The sequence below is a fragment of the Bombus vancouverensis genome, chromosome 14 (assembly GCF_051014615.1).
Source record: "Bombus vancouverensis nearcticus chromosome 14, iyBomVanc1_principal, whole genome shotgun sequence".
NCBI lineage: Eukaryota > Metazoa > Arthropoda > Insecta > Hymenoptera > Apidae > Bombus > Bombus vancouverensis.
In genome coordinates, this window is record NC_134924.1 from 5,814,460 (window position 1) to 5,833,997 (window position 19,538).

General features: G+C 38.0%; 1 protein-coding gene across 1 annotated transcript in view; it reads right to left on the bottom strand.

The window, feature by feature from the left end:
• The window catches only part of CAH1 (carbonic anhydrase 1), a 28,850-nt gene extending 13,964 nt beyond the window's left edge, over positions 1-14,886 (bottom strand). Inside the window, exons 1-2 of the mRNA XM_033335565.2 lie at positions 14,399-14,886; positions 1,973-2,173 (exon numbers count right to left, since the gene is read on the bottom strand). Coding sequence (XP_033191456.1) covers positions 1,973-2,173; positions 14,399-14,438 — 241 coding nt within the window. The 5' untranslated portion in view covers positions 14,439-14,886. The remainder of the gene's footprint in view (positions 1-1,972; positions 2,174-14,398) is intronic.
• Positions 14,887-19,538: the final 4,652 nt, after the last annotated feature.

Consider the following 19,538-nt stretch of genomic DNA (forward strand, 5'->3'; position numbering starts at 1 on the left):
GATAAGACGGTTAATCGTGATAAAGCATAGAATAAAGTTTTACGGCCGCGGGATTTACGATGTCGATGACGAAATGCAAACGCAAGCTTTTCCTCTGACGGGTTCCTGTTAGGCGAACCGGCTCTCACAGTGTCGGAAATGGACGATTAGAGCCACGTTTCGTGGCCCTTGCATGCAACCAATTAGCTTCTGGCCGCGGTTAACGCTGAAATCTACTTCGAACTGCTTCAGATTAAGTCCGTCGCTCTTCATGGACTAATATTTGGGTCATCGTGATGAAAACAGCATCGTATACTTGCTTTGTCAACAGCCGGATCGATTCCAGATTCGAATTAATATCAGCTAAATGGTGGAAATTGTCGTCCACTGGATTCTGTGATGTTTCTATTTATTGTCTCATAAAACGGATCTCTTTAATGGAATTCGAATTGAAGAGTTTTCTTGCAGGCTGAGCCTCCAAGAATTTTAATCTAGATAACAATGTTTAAATATTTCCTGGAATTTTAATTAAGAAATGTATTCTCTGCGTTTAAAAGAAATCTTGTTGCTAAGACATCAACGACCGTTCTTTAAAATCTAACGCTTTCTCGATTGTTTTATCCGAGTGAAAATTACAAAGAAGTCAAACTGACAATTGCAAGTGATAATTATCGTGATAATTTCTACTTTTCAGAATTTTCTTTGCTGAAGAAGAAGCTCTGAAGGGGGAGTGTTAAAGGTTTCGATGGATTTCACGATCCAACTATCCAGAAAAGGTTTCTTCTTACTGAATCTTTGGGAAGGGGAGATATTTGCATTCGTGGTCGATCTGCAATTCAATGCTGCGGATCGAAATCGTTCTCACGGCGTGTCCCAGGCTTTTCAACTAACGAACGACTTCTTAGTTTCGCATTTAAATGCACGAACGAACGACACGGCACGGCACGCCGCGTTTCTTAACCCCGAAACCACTCTTTTTCCATCCGCAATGATAAATAATATTGGAGTCAAGAAGCGATACCGCGAGCCAAATCCGTTCAACTACTTTACAACCATTCGTACGTTATCTACAAGATTAAGTACGAAATGACGAACGAATTGCCATTTTTTATCCTATCTTCTGAATGGACGTTCGCCTATCTTATTTTTTAACCCGCTTGAAAGGTCTCATAATCTATTTTTATTCTTATAAGAAAGTTCTAGCACACTTTAATAATGCTAAATGTATTAAGTACAATTATATATATATATATTAGGTTGTCCGAAAAGTTTCTTTCGTTTCATAAGATAATAATGGATGAACAACAATTTCTGTTCTATATTATTTTATTGAATTAGGTATGACCCATTTCGTTATATTTCTATTATTACGTTCGTGCATAATTCAATAAACTAACATAAAATAAAAAAACATGCGTCTATTATTTCCTTATAACACGAAAGAAACTTTTCAGACAACCTAATATATATATAAAAACGAAATTTACGATGATTAAAAAGTGACGAACGACAATGTACGTATTCTTGTAAATTTCTACGCTGAGGAAAAAAGGGTGGGTGAATCTATTAATAACCGAGGGGTATTTATACAATGAAATTCAGCTATGAAAATAATTAAAAATCCAGAAGAACATGATCTAAAATATTATTCAGATAAAATTACATTTTCTGAGCGCTGTTTAATCATGATAGAGAGACTCGTTGACCCATTTTAATTCTCCTCAATTATGAATTATCCTAAGTTTATAACCATTTAATGTTCCTATTCCGTATTAGTATCTACTATTATGCTCCAATCTTGACACTTAAACGTACTCTATATCGTTGTTAGTTTCAATTTCACTCCAATCACAGGCTAAGAATAAACGTAGTTTTGGTCACGCACGGTACCTATCTGTATCTACATATACAACTTCTGAAAGGCAATAGCCAATTGCTCGATGCGATAAGTAGCTTTCCCGGATCGTTTCGTGGAAAATGAAAATAAACTTACACGTGCCCTTGCCGTCGGTGTCCATCCGCCAGCAATAACCCGGATTAACAAGTTTCCGGGAAGCGGTTGCCGGATACTTCCATCGCAGGGGTTTGCTACTCAAAGCCTCGTGATCCGATTCAACTCGGTCGGTTTCGATATTCACGGGGCTCTGCCTCGATCCTGCCGCCATTGGGAATTTTGATACCCACGTGCTTGGTCCTGTAATCAAAAAGTAAATTATATTTGCTTTAGTTCGACAGCGTGCTTTGGGTGGGAAATGCAGCAAAGACGGAACGCGAGAGATTCTTACCAACAGATCTCCTTTGCGTTTTGCGATTGAGCGTTGTGCATATGCGATTTAAATTAGAATTCAGTCGTAGTAAATGTAAATGGCTAAGCATAATTAGCTACTAGATACAGGCACGTGCCACTGGTCAAGTACATGTTAACGTACTATACAAGATTTGCTTATTTTCTTATTTCACAGAAGTAAAGGGAATTAACAGAAAATCCTGATCGACAATAAATTAGCATTTGCCTTCATTTGAAGGAAACGTGAAAAAAATAAAAGAATATTTTGTCCGATCGTATTATTATTTGTTTATCTTTAAAAGTTCTTGGTCTTGTAACAAGGCTATGAATTAGTATTTTATCTCGTTCAATCGTATTATGTCAGTATTTCAGATAAAAAGACAAAACGATCTACATTGATACTTGAAAGTGCTCGATTAATTGAATATTTTAATATCATCATAACACAAGATATAAGATATATAACATAAAGATGAAATATCAAGAAGCTGAATCATTTTTTGTCGTTGTGTATTTAATACACAATTGGATTTTTATTAGTCAATAACAGTGTATACAAGATGATTGTACAGTTTGTATTTTTATGGCATAGCAGCCTAGATTTTATGTGTATACATAATTCTGATTAGATAAAATATTAAATGATTATCAATCGTGTGATCTCGTTAATGTTTGCCAATCTCGAGGCGTCATTTCTTAAACATTCTGTACGATCTTCCTTCATAGCATCGTAATTCTCTTTTTAATTAGAAGGAAGAGTTTAATTGGAGATTAATTCTATGCGAGCTTATCTTCTCTCGTGAAATGCAGTGTTTTTTTTCTTTCAATAAACGCGTTCATTATCTCGCATAAAAGTTGTAAAACAAATGTTTCTGGAAAAAATGTTTAATTGTTTTTGTGTTCTCTTCTTTTTGAATGAATATTTTTCTCTCATTTCAGCCAAGAAAGTGTCAGAATAACATTTGTCAAGTAAATATGCGAGACAGACTTACGATCTCCACAAACCTCCAAGATTCAAAATGGATAAAAACTTAGAGAGTGTAAGAAAAGGCTCGTGACGCGGGAAGTCATCCGTCATATCTGTAATCCCCATGAGTTTTATACCCTTCCTTAATCATTTTCACATAGATAACAAGTTTTAGCGTGCTGACTCTATAAATAATCCAGTAGACGTGGTGTGTGTTACGAGCAGCGTTTTAATGATATTGAAACTAACCGAAGCGCAACCGACGAGATATTAGAATTATCAAACGTTATGAATATTTAAGGTTGCAGTCTGCCACAAAGTTTCGCGTTACGCTCAACGTAATGCATAGAATACACCGGCTCGTGAAGAGGCTAAATCGATGCTAACGACGTCGAAATTGGTTACGCTTACGGCATCGTAAATAGTTAAAATAATTTATTGATTTACACGAACGATCCAAGAGAAATTTTCCTATTAGTCGTAATAGAAATTTGACGATTCGCAGATAAAAGGATATCGATGGAAATGAAACATATAGTGGCTATTTTATGAGCCATAAAATAGCCACAAAATGACTCGAACATTTATAGAAACCCATTCTGAAATTTTACTAGCACTGTTGCAAGACTCGACTATCATTACATTGGCAAAGATTGGTAAACTTTGAAACAAAATTGAAAATACATAATAAGCTTCGATATTCAGTGGGACAATCTATACAACACTAATCTAAGTTTCAGACCTTTATCCGTGCTGTATATTAACTTTTTAATAAATACGTATTTACAATACAACAATGACAATCGTATGTCATTAATGGCAATGAGACGCTTCAAAAAGTTTCGTGCAACAGGTATAATATATTCGTAAAAGTTTTCCATGATAAATGGAAGAATACTTTCCTTTCTATATCTACTAAAAATTACTCCTTGGTGGTTGGCGCAATAACAGAAGTGCAATTAACACCTCCGATATTATCCTATGTGATAGTACAGATCGATAACATGAGTTTAATCGTACTTGTGAAAAGCAGAAGCTTTTCTAATTACTAGTTAGAGATAACGTTTCAGCCACCAACAATCTTTCAAGAGTAGCAGTTTTCACATTTTTTTCCTATGTTCTTTCAATCAATACGATGTGCAATTGCTTACGTTTATCGTTGAATAAATACTGACGTTATGGGACGACTATATATTTTTTTAATTATCATATAATGTCGGTTAAAAATAAGTGTAATCAATGTTTCTAGTATTTTCGAAACTGTTCTTTCTTTCTTTTTTTGTAGGATATCACTTATCGGTAAAAGTAAGTGGTCTTTTTAAAGCAATAAGCTGAGTCTTGTTTCGATAGGTCAATCGACAACAACAACAACGAGTTAATGATAATGGCACGCGAATAACAACGCTCGATTGTGTAATAGCGAGCACATCAAAACAGCCTGTATTGGTCCAGATAATCGAGGTAAATTATCGGTTGATTTAAGACGCCCGTTATCACGGACGCATGGGTCACGTGCCGTTGCATAAATCTCGTTCAAACGTTGACACGCGATTCCGATATTGCTCGTGATAAGGCTGCATTCTTAAGCATTTCCCGTCCTTCGATTACACACACTTAGAATACCGATATAATACCATGAATTATACATGGAATTTGCAAATAATTATTATTCTTTTATTCCATCTCTTTTTACAGATTGCTTCTCAACTGAGAGGTTTGTACCACATACAGGATGACTCGGCAGGTTCGGGGTGACCTTTTGCGGGGCCGGGTTCAAAAATTTTGGGGGGCCTGAATACACATTCAAATCCTACACTTAAATTTTACAACGACGAATTATTTATTTACGAATGCTGTTACATATTGTATATTTTTTACAAGATGAATATTAAATAATAATAGAATCCAATAATAATATTAAATAATTTTTCTCGCGTCTTTTTTCGCGATTGAATTCGCTACTTCACTTTCTATTGACAGAATAGCCTCTAAAAAAAATCTCGCCTTATCGATGCTCGCAGATAAATTTCCTAGACCTCGGGGCCTTTCAAAACGCGGACCGGCTACTGACGAACGCGCTGAACCTGCCTTGCGCTCGCTCTGTGATTCGGTTACTGATACACAGGCAGCTATAACTATATTTAGAGTTGTCGATACTTTCGAGATATAAACAATAAGAAAAATAGCGGTAGATAACAAAAGATAGAATTAGATAGAAAAAGATAGAAAGATAGAATCGACTGTCGATAAGTGTAGAGAAAGAAATTTCGTATAAGTGTTCGCCGAAGCACGATATATCATTATCAATGCTAGCGACGGCAGATCGTCGACATTTGGCTACAATTAGCAGACAGTGGAGCAATGATTAAACGAAGATGATGTTCGGTGATGGATAGGTCAAGGAGGCTCGTTTCGTGTCAAGATCATATGATATTACCCCACGACACTTTTATCGGCAGATTTTGTAACAAACACGATCGAAAAAGAAATTCATGTGCGACGTAAGTGAACAGAGCACCCAAACTATGGAGTTTACGTTCGAAAGAAAGTAACATCATCATTGGATATTTAATACATCGATCTAGGATTGTCATGATCGCACGTGACGCATTTTTCTTCCTACTTATAGAATTTTATTAGCACGGCCTCAATCACAGGTTCGATATTGAAACGATCTTAGTGACGTACCGCATTCAAAACGCCTAACGCGATTCGCGTTACTCTTACGCTAGCGAGTTGCACTTGGCGAAACTGTATAAACATCGCATATTATAATCAGATCAGAATATTGCGGAATCAGATGGTCTGATCATGTATTTCCATCTATTTGTCTATTTTTCATTAAATAGTCGTGGATATTTCTAATTAAGGAATTAACGTCATCGAACAAAGTTCACGATTACAAGTCACGAGTTCTTTATTTCTCTTTGCAATATAACGTTAAGTAGGCGAACGGTTAATTATTCTCGAAAAGTGTGAGCACGATCGTCTGTTCGTTTGCTCTGAAGCGAGAAAAAAATACAGCTGTTCCGTGCATACATTCCTCTATCGCACGTTAGATTTCAGCGTGGTTCACAGCTGCGGAGCAGCACGTGATGATGACATAATGGGCGCGCGACGTAACCGCGATTATGTTCGGAACGCGCGATATTGTCGCGCGCCATTAATTTACAAAGTGGTCCTTATAACCCCATGGACCGTGACCGCCGGTTTCTTCCAATTTCCCGTGCATTTGCAGAACGTATTCTCCGAAAAATGTTTCGCGAGTTTGCAACATACAATGACTATAAAAAGTATAGACACATAAGCGTCCTCTTATTTTCTGTCTTTTACATTTTCTATTTTATTTCTGTAATATAGAATTTTTCTAATCATACGAAAGTACTATCAAATGATACCAGATTAATATATCTTTGATCTAATTAATCGATAGGTAAGTAGCATTGTGCATTATACGAAAGAAGAAACTGAAAGGAACATTCGGTACGTAAAAATTGGACAAGCGAATCGAGTCGTTCGGTATGGAAAAATCTTGAAGAAATTTTATTGCGTGTATGTGATCGATCTTAAATCGCAGCGTGAACTTGTGAGAACGGCGCGATGGAAAACTGTTCGATAACAGTTGTAAGAGAGATACTGATACACGTGAACCAGTTTACGTGGGTGGAAAGTGATATAACCGGTTACGAATTCTGGTTTAATAACTCCGTCCACTTGCTACGTTACCGTATAAACATGCTGTAAACTGTCTGCAATAGTCGAACAATCCTCAAGATACCAATTTTCAAACGATACTACAATTTTACTAAAACGATATTAATATGGCAAGAAAATGAAACCCCCGATAAAAGTAACCACTTCAATTTGAAAAAAAAAAACCGTTCATTATGCAGTTTCAAGTTTCCAAAATAATAATTCATCATGGTGTAAGCGTTCGTTGCGTCTTCCAGCCATCAGAATGCACAATTCGACACACAGTCTCTTCCAGGCTCGTTGAGAATCTCATTGATCGCGATCACAAAGGCCGCCGCGCTTCAAGCAGAAAAACATCTCCTCGAGGTCGTCGAGATCTGCTCGAAGGTTCGTTCAACCTTGTCGAAGACACAAGGCGAGCGTAAACGCCGCATCCCGATCACTGACTACGTTTTCTCGGCGAATTTCACCACGGACCTTGCACTTTGACCTTCTTTATTTTTAGTCCCTTTTCACCGAGACCACCTCGTAAATCGCGACGCGAAACAGCAACATCGTCGTGCAAAGAATCGAACAAGTCGAAGAACGTTGGAGGAGGGTCGAAGAAATCTCTGCGGCGGAAATTGAGTCAGATATCGAGTTGAATTAAGATCTGTGACGCTCAAACTACTCAACGTGCTTTCGTTTATATACGGAAAATGCTTCTAACATTCATTCGATTGCTTTTTATTAACTGATATTGACACTTTTAGAGTTTAGCCTTGTTCTTGCCGTAGTATAGCGTACACAGCGGAAATTAGAAAGTTGAAAGTCGGTGAACGTTGCCATTGAAATTATTCTTGCAGCCGCCAGGATTAACCTTCCTTTGATTACGTGTTAAACTATGCGTGTAACTTCTTAACGAATACGCGTGCACAACAATGCCACGCCTTTTACGTAAACCGGATGAGAAAAATGACGCATCGTATCTTCCTGCCTGCTCCATTGTGTGCCATATTTAACGGCGCGTCGACTTCGTGCGATGACTCTAAACAGACCTCAACTAATCAAGCAGCTGTTTTAAACGCGTAATTCTCATTCCTCCGTCGTGTTAATTACCATGTCGGTGATCATATTTAGAAGATTTAAGAACTATTTAAAACCAAGGTTCGCTTACTTCTCTCTGGATAATCATGATTCATGGTTGAATATAGCTGCTCGATGAGATCATAAATACATACATATTATTCTGCAAAAATTTATTCTATACAATTATATATCTTATCTCAATGAAACCTATTACGTATCGATGAGCACAGAAGAGAAAACTGAGAAATCGCGATCATCGATCTTTCACAACGATTCGTTTCGTTCAATCTTTTTTCACCTTCCTATTGAATTTGGGCTAAACTTGTCGAAAGGAGTCGCAGGTGATAGAAAAAGAATTCCACGTCGCTAAAACCTCCATTTTATCGAGACTCTTTGAAAATTACACGATAATCTTGTCGCGTGATTTGCGTCGGTCCACGATAATTACGTACATTGTTCATACTATTTTCCCGAAACGATCGGTTTGGAATGTGCAGGTTGCGGAACGAGGCAATAAATCGCGAAAAGTTGGCGGTACTGCAAGGTAGTTTCTCATAAGTGTGTTTCTGAAGTTTGCAAGCGCCGATCGCGCCGGGTTAACGAGAATCATTAATGGCTGCCCTGCAGCGGACTATGACACGGTGTAAATGAAAAAGGGGCAAGCAGTTGCGTCGACGCGGGAACGCCGACCTCGATCCTTCTGTGTCGAACGAAATTCCTGTCTGACCCGAATTTCACGTTAACTGCGACGAGCAACGAGGAAAGAAGAGAAAGAAGAATAAATAAATAAGAAAAAAAAAACAGTACTCGTACGGATTTCACCGAACGCTTCAGGCTCGTCACGAACGATAAAAAATGATCGTATCGAAAATTTCTTTCTCACCTAGCGTACAACGCAACACGTGTCTGCGATTAAAAGCGCGCGGTAGAAAACTTTTCCTTCGTTTCCGCGAGCTGCACCGTTTCCAACGCCTATCTTTGATCTCGCTTCTTAACTTAAACGCGATACTCGAACGTATCACGTACTTAAGTCTAGTCTAGTACCTGATTACGTATACGCACCGACGATCCTTCTTTTCTTCATCCTCTACTTCTACGTATAATACTTATCGCGATAGAACTCCGTTTGTATAATCTTGGCGGCAGACAAATGAATCGGTGAATTGAGAAACGATACACGTTCAATGTGGTGTTATTTCATACATTTAAAACGTAGAAAAAAGATTACTCGTATAATTACATATAAATGAACGTTTATCTGAATCAACGTGAACAAGTTTAAATTGAAACAGTACTATAAAACCAATGGCAATAATCGATGGCGTGCAGAAGCTACAGCTATTTTGCAAAATATCTGTAAATGTTGTTCTTGGACTTTTAAGGTTCTTCAACTGATCGATTTAAGTAGTTATATCATAAAACAGTACTCCGCTTGATACTTCCAACTTTCTATGATTTTTTATTCGCACAAGTAATAGGAGTTGACATTTAGGTAAGTGGGTTCAATAGCAGCAAGGTTTCGTTTCATAAGACATTAGCTAAAATTTCATCTATTAAATAAATCCATTCGATTCTACTGTGCTTCGGACCCAAACGAGATATTCGATCCTTCGCGAACGCAACTCTATCAAGCTGCTACTACTTAATTTCCTCTATTTCGTTCAAAGTAAACGGGATCCGTGTACTTATGTAACTAAGAAGTTGATAAAAAGTGGAAACTATAAGACGAAAGAATACTAATTACATCGAAACCGATGATAAATCATGAGATCGATATAATCGCGGAAGATAATCGGCATCGTTCATTAATTGCCGCGAAGGACAATAACGCCGCGGTCTTAAACAATGGTCGCGATAGTGTAACTTCCGGCAGTGATCGAATATCCCGCGACAGGGTAGTAAATATTCGAACCGATTGCCATTTCTTAGGCGAATCGCCGGTACACGGTCGGAAAGCCAAACGACTTAATCGGCGATCTGCACGCCGGCCAGGAATTTATGCAAATCACGGTATCCGCCAGACTTTGCGATTGCACTCGCGCCGGTTCAAAGATAGCGCTGACAAATTGGCCCCAGATTAAGGGCATTTCGGAGAGGCATGCACGGTAACCGGGTAAGGCGAAACGAAACTGGGTCTGCGACCCCCAACACGCGCTTTCGTCTAACTATACGTTTCGCTTCTCGTCCCCTCTTGTACTTCCATCCATTCCAGGTATGCAAACACGTCGATATCGTTCCGATTCATTCGATATTGATATTTAAACACGCGTTAAGTGGCCAAACAGTTTCCACTTCGTTTATTCCGCATCGATCTGATCATCATTACGACTCTTGCTTGATGAAAAACCATTAGAACGAAGCGACTGGAAGCGATGGATTGTGGTTTTAAAGTGGCTTACGAACGTGTTTAAATACCATCTTCAATTAGTGGTACATATCAATCGAATCGTTATTGTATCTGTGATTTGAAACGTTAATGGTCTTTTTGTTTGTTAGAACGAAAGGAAAATACTTATCAAAATATATCGAAGTTTATCAATATAATGGATAATTGTTTAAATACTCGTGTGATCTGTGCGAATAATATCGTACATATTCTATGAATTCTACGTACATTTTGATTTGTTCCAAGCTCTATCGGTATAATAATGGTAATTGAGTCTCATTACAGCTAATGACAAGATTAAAAAATGTTCCGTACACGTGATATATCCATAGAATATCTGTATATATATATATTCGAATATATTTACGAGCCACGATATGCAATTATGGAAAAAGCGATTCTTCTTGGAAGTAAGGTTTGTTTTCCTCGACTATGTTCCTTGGCAAATGCTTCCAAGTGAAACGTGTTAATGGACATTAACGTATCGCGACTCGCGCGAATTGCAAAATTAGAACGTAAATCTCGCTCGCTCAGTGGCTTCTCCGTGGCGGGAAATTTTTCACGGTAAATATTTGTCAGCCCAGGCATGTTTTTTCGACGATCTATTTACGATGTTTATTCACCCAATTTAGATCACGTCGCGCTATGTTACACCACTTCCGCGCCTCGTTGCGCCCGACATTCATATTTAATTATTCATTCCACATAACACAGCGATATAAGTACTCGATCGTGTATATGTTTCATATTCTGGCGCACGATCGGCTCGATAAAGGTTGACGCGTGCCATGCGATCTTTCGCGATACAATTACATCGGTAATAACAATTGTGTTCGAGTGCTTCGTGCTCATGACCCTCTCAAATTAAATATGGTACAATAGTGCCACGTTAAGTGGCCGAGAGTTTGCTTCGTTAACTAGCCATCGCTATCCCCACCAATTCTTAGAATTGACTTCGCGAACCGAGACTCTAAACGCTCTATCAACTAATTTATCAACTAATGATATTAATGAAATGATCACGTCGAATTCGAACCCATCAAGTACCATCGTTGCCTTAATGCAACATTTCATTCGTAACGTTCTTTAATCAAATGCGAAAAAGAATCGCAAAAATTTGCTCCACTTTTTTCTTTATTTTACTTCCGTCAATTATTAAGTTCGATTCATTTCCTCGCTACTTCTCCTTCTATGTACATCCACAATTTTATGGAGTTTGACGAAATTGAAATATTGCGTGATACCGTGACGAGATCTATTTTTTTTTCAGATTATAAAACTTTTTTAGGGCCTGCAATTTGTATAGCGGATTTAACGTATCTGTTATTCTAATACATTTCGTATCGTACATCTTGATAGAGCAACTGAAATAACTTTACTTACGTTCTTTAGCAATGTTGCAATGTTTATGCAATTTTGTCCTCAATAAAAACCCGATTTCCTTCAATTCTGTCTCTTTCATCCTTCATTCTACGATATCTTACATTCAACGAAGCAGAGAGTACGTACATCAGAACCATTCATACCAACTCCATTTATACTCAATTTTAGTTAACGTTTGATTAATCTGAATCTACTTATCTAAACGTGAACACGTATTACTAGAACGGAGAGTGACGGAATTACCGTACTCCTATTACACCGACCCCAATTATACGAACTATTTATCCACTGAGAAGTTCATATAAACGTAGATCAATTCAAAATCTCCTACGTTCGTATCTCCCTCGATAACTGACCGGATAAAATCCCGACCCGTGGCCAAGTATGCACATACCGCTGTATTTGACTACACAAATGCAAGAACCTCGCGTACAACTTGTGCGTGTTCGTGCCTCGTTACCAGCGAACAACGTGCTCTCTATTCTCGCATTATGTTTACGTGTCTACGACTAGCATACTATACGACACGTTTTAACACGGTTTATGGTTATATATCTCTGGCCGGTAGCGAAGTATTGGTGTGCACGATGCTTTCGAGTACACTCTAGGCTGGTCAGAACGATACAGAAAGTTGCCTACGCCCGCCGACGGAGAACAGGTGCATCGGCCTGAAGTACAACGAGGAAAATTATTGATTTTCGTTTACCTACTGAGCCGGTTGGTGTCCCGTGCTAGCATGGCGAATGCAACGCCGTCCCTTGGCACGACTGGGACGCCCTGCATTCGAAGACAATGGCCTTAGGTCAGTGAGCCTGGTGCCATCGTGACACCGTGAAAATCGAACGTGCCCCAAAATGGGAACTGACTTGTTATCACCGACAGAACAGTAACTTTCTCCTCTCTTATTTCAACTCCGCGTAAACGATGTTAAAAAGACAATCGTTCGACTAATCGATGTTTTTTTAAGTCGAAGAAGATGTCAGCGACATCGATGTAGCATATATTTACAATGCAAAATTCCTAACCTATTTGCCTTGTAGTCGTAACTTATCGTTATAAATTACGGAGAAAGAGACAATATAAGACGAATTGATTAAAAAATTAGTCAAAATCGAAATCATGGTTGTTCGTTGTTATGCGAATCTTCGCATGCTACGATGTGTTTTTGCTGCGGTCTTTGAAAAACATAAATTGCGTTTACCGTACGTGTTATGAAAGATACGATCGATCTATATAGTATCAGATAGATCAAATACGCTTTGAACGAAATCACAGTCGAAAATGAATAGCGTCTGAAGATATCTATGTACTAATTTTTATTTAATATTTTTATTATTTTCTATGCCATTAAAACACTGATATGATTCTATCTAATCGCTGTGATTCACGAATATGCACAGTTTTTCGTAGACGCGTATAATATTTTTAATTAGCGTGATTGATACGGATAGTATTTATATTGGAACGTAATCTTTTTTTTATTAGATAAGCAACAAAGCGAAAAAAGATTAATTAGCAAGGTAATTTAACAAAATGACAAAATCACCACAATGGAATAATACTGTGTTGTGAAATACTGCGGAGATGGTAGTTCTTAGCAGTAATAGAACAATCGCGAGATTAAACAAGAAAAACGATAAAATTATTCATCGTTCTTCGTAGAAAAACAAGCGTGACTGATTTTTGTAATAGTTCAAGAAACGTTAAAAATATTAAACACAAAGAGAAACATTCTTGTAAAACATGTATGACGGTGTCCCCTCTACGTGCATTTTGCTTCCCTCCAAGTCTTTAAGAAACTATTTTTACCAAAGTAACAGGCGCGTTTTTCTTCTTCGAACATAAAAAAGTCAGAGATTATGTTACACCGTTCCCTCGCGAGGAATGCAAGGTTGATACAGAAAACAAAATATTTTTAGTCATCAGTCAGAAAAGCGATTATAGATTATAGAATAATAATAGTTAACGATACGTAGCAATTGTAATCGATAGAAGCGTTTAATTTTTAATACGCTACGTTTATTGGAAAAGTATAAAATATAAAAGAGTGCGGGGTAGATCTCGAGGATTGAATCGATCAAGCGAATCGGTAAACACGCATCAACTCTCACTCTCCGTTGCAAGATTTATGGAATTCCTAACGGATGTTACAAACCGTAGAAAAAGAAAGGAACGCCGTAAACGAGCTTTCAACTAAACAAATTAAAGCACATGAGATAAATGAAATGTAATTGAATAAATGAAACATAATTTTTAAGGTTAATGAAGATTTCATTTATTACTCGATTACAGCTATTCATATTCTTACGGCCAAATCTGAATAAAGATTTTTATTTTGCCCTAAATATTTTAACGAGTAATTTGTATACTCGATGCATTTTCATTAATTATGTATATTTCTTTTGCAGCTTTCGATCTCCCATAAATGCATTAATATCGTCAGCCTGCTCATTACTTTCCTTATTTTGACACTGTACCGAAGAAATAAGCTAAAAGCTGAATATTTTACCGGTCGATGTGAATAATGCACGAGCATTCTAATGTAAATTTAAACGTGGAAAGCAATGTACCGTCACAACAGCTTATTCCTGCCCTGGTTGCTGCAACGTTCAAGATAACCAAGAAAAAAACTCACCATTTTGAACGGAGTAGTCCCATTCGCTTTTGTCGGCCATCTCGGTGACGATCGTGTTATCGAAAATTCAGGTCCGCGAAATTAAGATCCGAGTAGAGTTTGTTGCCTGTCGTCTTGCCTGCTTGTGATTCTTGATAGATTCAAACACGTCACTAAATCGCGTTTTTATTTCGATTTACCGTATCCACGAATCGTACAATCCGGCAAGATGCCGATCAGAATCACCACCGATTGATTTGAACTCGGTACGAAAATCGAGAAACGATTGTCAAATCCACCGATCGTCGACTAACTTCAAATTTCTTCCCGGCTTTCGTTTTGCATATATTTCTTATACGTGCACGTACGAATTATTCGGCTACACGAGCATTGGATTGTACGAAATCGTATTTTGTAGAAGGCTTAAGAAAACTGTTTGTTTCTAGGAAAAATCGAAACGAAAAAACCACTTGTGTCACCTCGGATTATCCACGAATGCGACGCCGGCCGGTTCACCACTGGATTTTATACGAGAGTCGATCACGTGACCCTTACTATGGAAAAGCAAGCGTCTGCGCATGCGCTAGTAAATGTTTACACGTGCATCGCCGATCCCCCACCGCACGCTACCTTAAGCACGTGCTTCGTTGTAGTCGACGACACCGACAATATTCGCAGTTTTATAATTTTTAAACCAACAATTTGATTTATAATGTTATAAATTTATAGGATTGGATCTAAGAGATTATCTCGATAAAGTTATGGATACGGTTATGATTTGAAATTTCGTTTGAACATTGACAAAGTGGCGGACGATCGAATTGGCCGCGTTTGTTCGCCAATACGAGTTCGCACTGCGAGGAGGCAGTAACTAGCGACTTAATGCCTTAATGATTCATTTTATAATCTATCTCAAACGGGAACATTAATCTCGATGAAATGATAAGCTAATATAACGCGCGACAATTGTTCTATCAGCTACGATGAGAAGAAATCAAATATGTTCTTTTCGTCGAGTCTCAACGTTTCCTTGCTTTGTTATGCTTTTTATTACATTTTCTTTATCTTCGTTATTGTCCTATATTTATTATCCTCTTTTCAAACTCTCGTAGAATGTCACTGTTCTCTTACAATAACGGTATTCCATCATCGTGATGAATCGACGAATAAAGAGATTAGATTAATCCTCGAACATGCTCTCTTGAACTCTGTCATTCAGTTTCTTGTTTACCGTGTAATTTTTGCTTTAATTGCAAATATTCCTTTCTCACCTTATAAGCATACGAATGAAGCATTCTTTGTCAGGTCATCAGTTTCTTTCCTCGTGACACCAATGCACAAGCGCCGAATATTATTTGTACCTATTGTTTCGACAGTTATTATTTCTAAGTCAGACGACACGAAATCGTTTATTGTATCAAGTGAATCATAATCTTGCAACGAAATTGCATTTGTCATGACCGATGACTCACCCTTACGGGCCCTTACGAGGTCGAGGACCTGGACATTCCAACTGCATTCCTCTACTTTATGTATTTGGCTAGTTTCTTTCTTTCCTACTCCGATTGTAGTCCTTGTTCTATCATTTCTCATAACCATAAGAAGGCGGCTAAGACCTTCCTAATCCACCAACCTTCGTTTATTCAATCAGAAGCAATGTATATTGCCCTCACTTCCTGACCAAAAATATCATGAACAAATCCGATGGTCCCGTGCGCTAGACACACCCATCGCTAGCTTTCCTCCGACACAGCATCGTCACTCAACTTTACTTTTTCTACACCGCTGGAAAAGTCAACTATTTCTTCTACAGCGCTAGAAAAGTCAACAACTAAGTCCAAATCTAACGCCTAAGCACGAACACTCACTTCCTCTACTAAGTATCCTCTAGTGTCACGTCCACTAACACACGAAGTTCAATTATAAGAGCTTTGCTCTAGCGTGCATATCTATCTTACCTTCGAGCGACAAGTTGTCATCCAAGAATTATATCTACTCAACAGTGTAACTTAAACGTTGGAAATAAAACCTTATAATTCTGTGAATCACAGTGTTATACTAACTCAATCACCCCTATTATCTTAACGGAAATCAGGGGATCGATCACCTCGTGGTGTCGATTGCTATAATCGTAACGGGAATTTACGAATCCCGTTGACGTCTCTCCTCGAGATTGCGTCTGCCCGCGATTGGTCGAAAATACAGATCTGATATAAAAATTATTCAACTTATCTACTTTATGACGTGACATGAATTTGAGATAAAGTTTGCAGACACCTATGAAATATTGTAACAACAATATATGTGTTAACAAATATTTGTACAAAGAAACGTGATTAATCTGTAAGATGCTCGGCACACTATTAAGAGAGAACTATGAGTCTATGTCTGAAGAAATAAAAGTTTGTAAAAGGACGTAACACAGATAAACCTGCATCGTCACGAAAATTTCCTTTTGTGTCCGATTGTGTGCAATCTCCTTTCGCGTACAAATGAGCTAGAACGTATCAAGGAATTGGGTTCAAGAAATTGCCACTTTAATTTCATCGAGCTCTCATAACACTGTCACGTCAATGTTATGTCACGGAACGTGGCCGACGCTCGCCGTGGTCGTTTCGTCTTCGTTATACCAATAAAACGAGCCGGTCGCACTACGATGCTCTCAATAAAAATTAATGAATTCCAGAAAATTCCATCGCAAAACGTCAATGGACGTCCGTTGCTCCGCGTCTGCGGCGGTGACTTGGCGCGAACACGCTTTTTCCCGCCATCTTTTGCGGTTTTCCGCACGTGATTTTCTACTGGACCGCTCCTTTGTTTCGCCTGTGGTTTATGGCCATTTAATGACTTAGAACAAGAATTTACCTGTATCGTTCTTCACCTTCAAATCTCTCAAATAAAGTTAGACTTCAGAATCGTCCTTATTACATTATACGAAGGTACGAAAATTGTGAGAAATTTAAAAATACGATAATGCACGAAACAATGGAAAAACATAGAAAATATCCGAGGTACCATTTATAATATTTATATGTGGGTAGAAAATTCTTTACCTAAGTTTTATCTGCTTAATTTAAAAAATATGAATTTGCACAAATATCAACTTACAATACTAATTAGTATGCTGGTCGTGATTAAGATTGCCCCCGAAGATACGTAGGAAGCAAAGAAAGGCGATTCGATTACACAGATTAGCTCGCGCGTACAGAACCGATCGTTGCATAAATCAAAGACGTATGGGCAGATATTCTTCTTAATTAATCGTGTATAACGATCGGCAAACGAGCTGCAGCGCAATTTATTTCGGTATGCCTGAGTGCAAAGTCTGTCTGGTCGTCGAATCAAGAAGGATGACGGCTGAAATTCGACGAGATAAAGGTTCGATTTTAACCGAACAGGGAAAAAGAGAAATTACCGTAAGCCATGATAACTTCTTATTGTGGTAGGATGACGGCAAAGGCTATTTATTCAAATTACAAAAGACCATCCCATAAATTCTTCAGAACCGTCATAAATTTTCCAAACATGGTCAAACAGGCCACAAAGAGAATTCCGATTTTCTGCCAGAACATACCTAATTGTTCATTCGTCAAGAGAATTCCTAACCAGCCGTTTGGTTCATGAAACTCCTTTGCATTTTAATATTGTCGTGTAGACGGAAGCGATATTTTATTCAAATTCTTTGCAACTGTTACGTAATTGTCATTTTGCTTGTCCTTCGCGGCAATTAAATTGCTGTCGAGTTTTACCTTAAGGAACGTTTCTATCGTATAAAAACTTCAACAATCTTTCGACGATTCAAGGAACGCCTTGAATTCGATCGTTACGAAAATAATTTATGTTAATCGTGATCAATGTCGATTTGACTCGATCCCTCGGAAGTATCGTTGCAGGTATTACTTAATCATCGGCTCGTGCAAAGGCATCGAGCAGACGCGTTAAAAATGCTAATCGGTAGTCGCCATCTGCAACGCCGCTTCTTTTATTTTCATAATATATTTGGTGTTATTTCTGTTAGTGAACGTTTACTATTATCGGATATTAAAATTGTTTCAAGAATAAAGTAATAATTGAGTAATTTATTTATAGAGTTTGGAAACACGGTAGATGGATCGTTGAAGCAACTCGACGAATTCGACGAAGAATTTCAAATGGCCGTTCGAATAATATTCGAATCCGTAGAATTTCGATCGATTGCTATGCTATCAGACTTAATAACTTAATAACTTCGATACTTACGTAATCGCCGAACCTTATCAGTAATTGCTAGAATTTTCAACCAAAACGCATTATGGTAATTATTATCTGAATCATTGCGTGTCAAAATTTCTCTTTATCTTCCCTCGCTCTTATCTATGTTACATCGCGAAGTACAGCGTTTCTCAATTAACGAAACAGCAACGAACAATGTCCTAAATACTAAAAATATTACTTAATGTAACGTGTTGCGTCAGATGATTCACTTTTTACTACCATTATCTCATATTATTAGAAATTCCCAAATAATGTCAGTTTTGTATTTTACCTGTGCAATGTTTTTAATCGAATCAATGCAACAAAATTTCAGCGATTCCCTCTTCCATTGCACAATTCTACGATGACGTAAAGATGACGTACTTTTCGCTATTTTTTCGATGAATCGTCCGTTCAAGTCTACGATTATTGATATGATAACGATATATCTTGATGGATGTATAGAAGGTAGAGACAATGTTTGACCATGAGAAGGTAACAAGACATCCGTCATCATCGTGGCGACTTAAATTGCTAAAAAAAAATTTATACGGGCGTGCTGCCAATGTCAAAAGCGAGGTCGGCAGTCGATACGCCGTGCCGTAGCAGCTCTTTGTCAGCTTCGATCTAATTAATCCTCGTTAAGTCATCGTCAATTGTTTACGTAAATGAAGTATTCAACTGGCAGACGCAAACTTTTGCTCACGAATCGCACGCGTGTGTACCTTGTTTCAGCTGCGATTATTGCACATGCACGTTACGATCGTACAAAGGTATTAACACCTGTCTGCTTTATTGTCATTTGTTTGTAAGTATAATTTAGCCGAAGACAGACGTAACGCGATGCACGAGAATCGAAGTGAAAAGAACAGGTGACACGTAGGTGAAATCGAGGACGGTCTCACGAAAAGTTTCGTCTATGAGAACA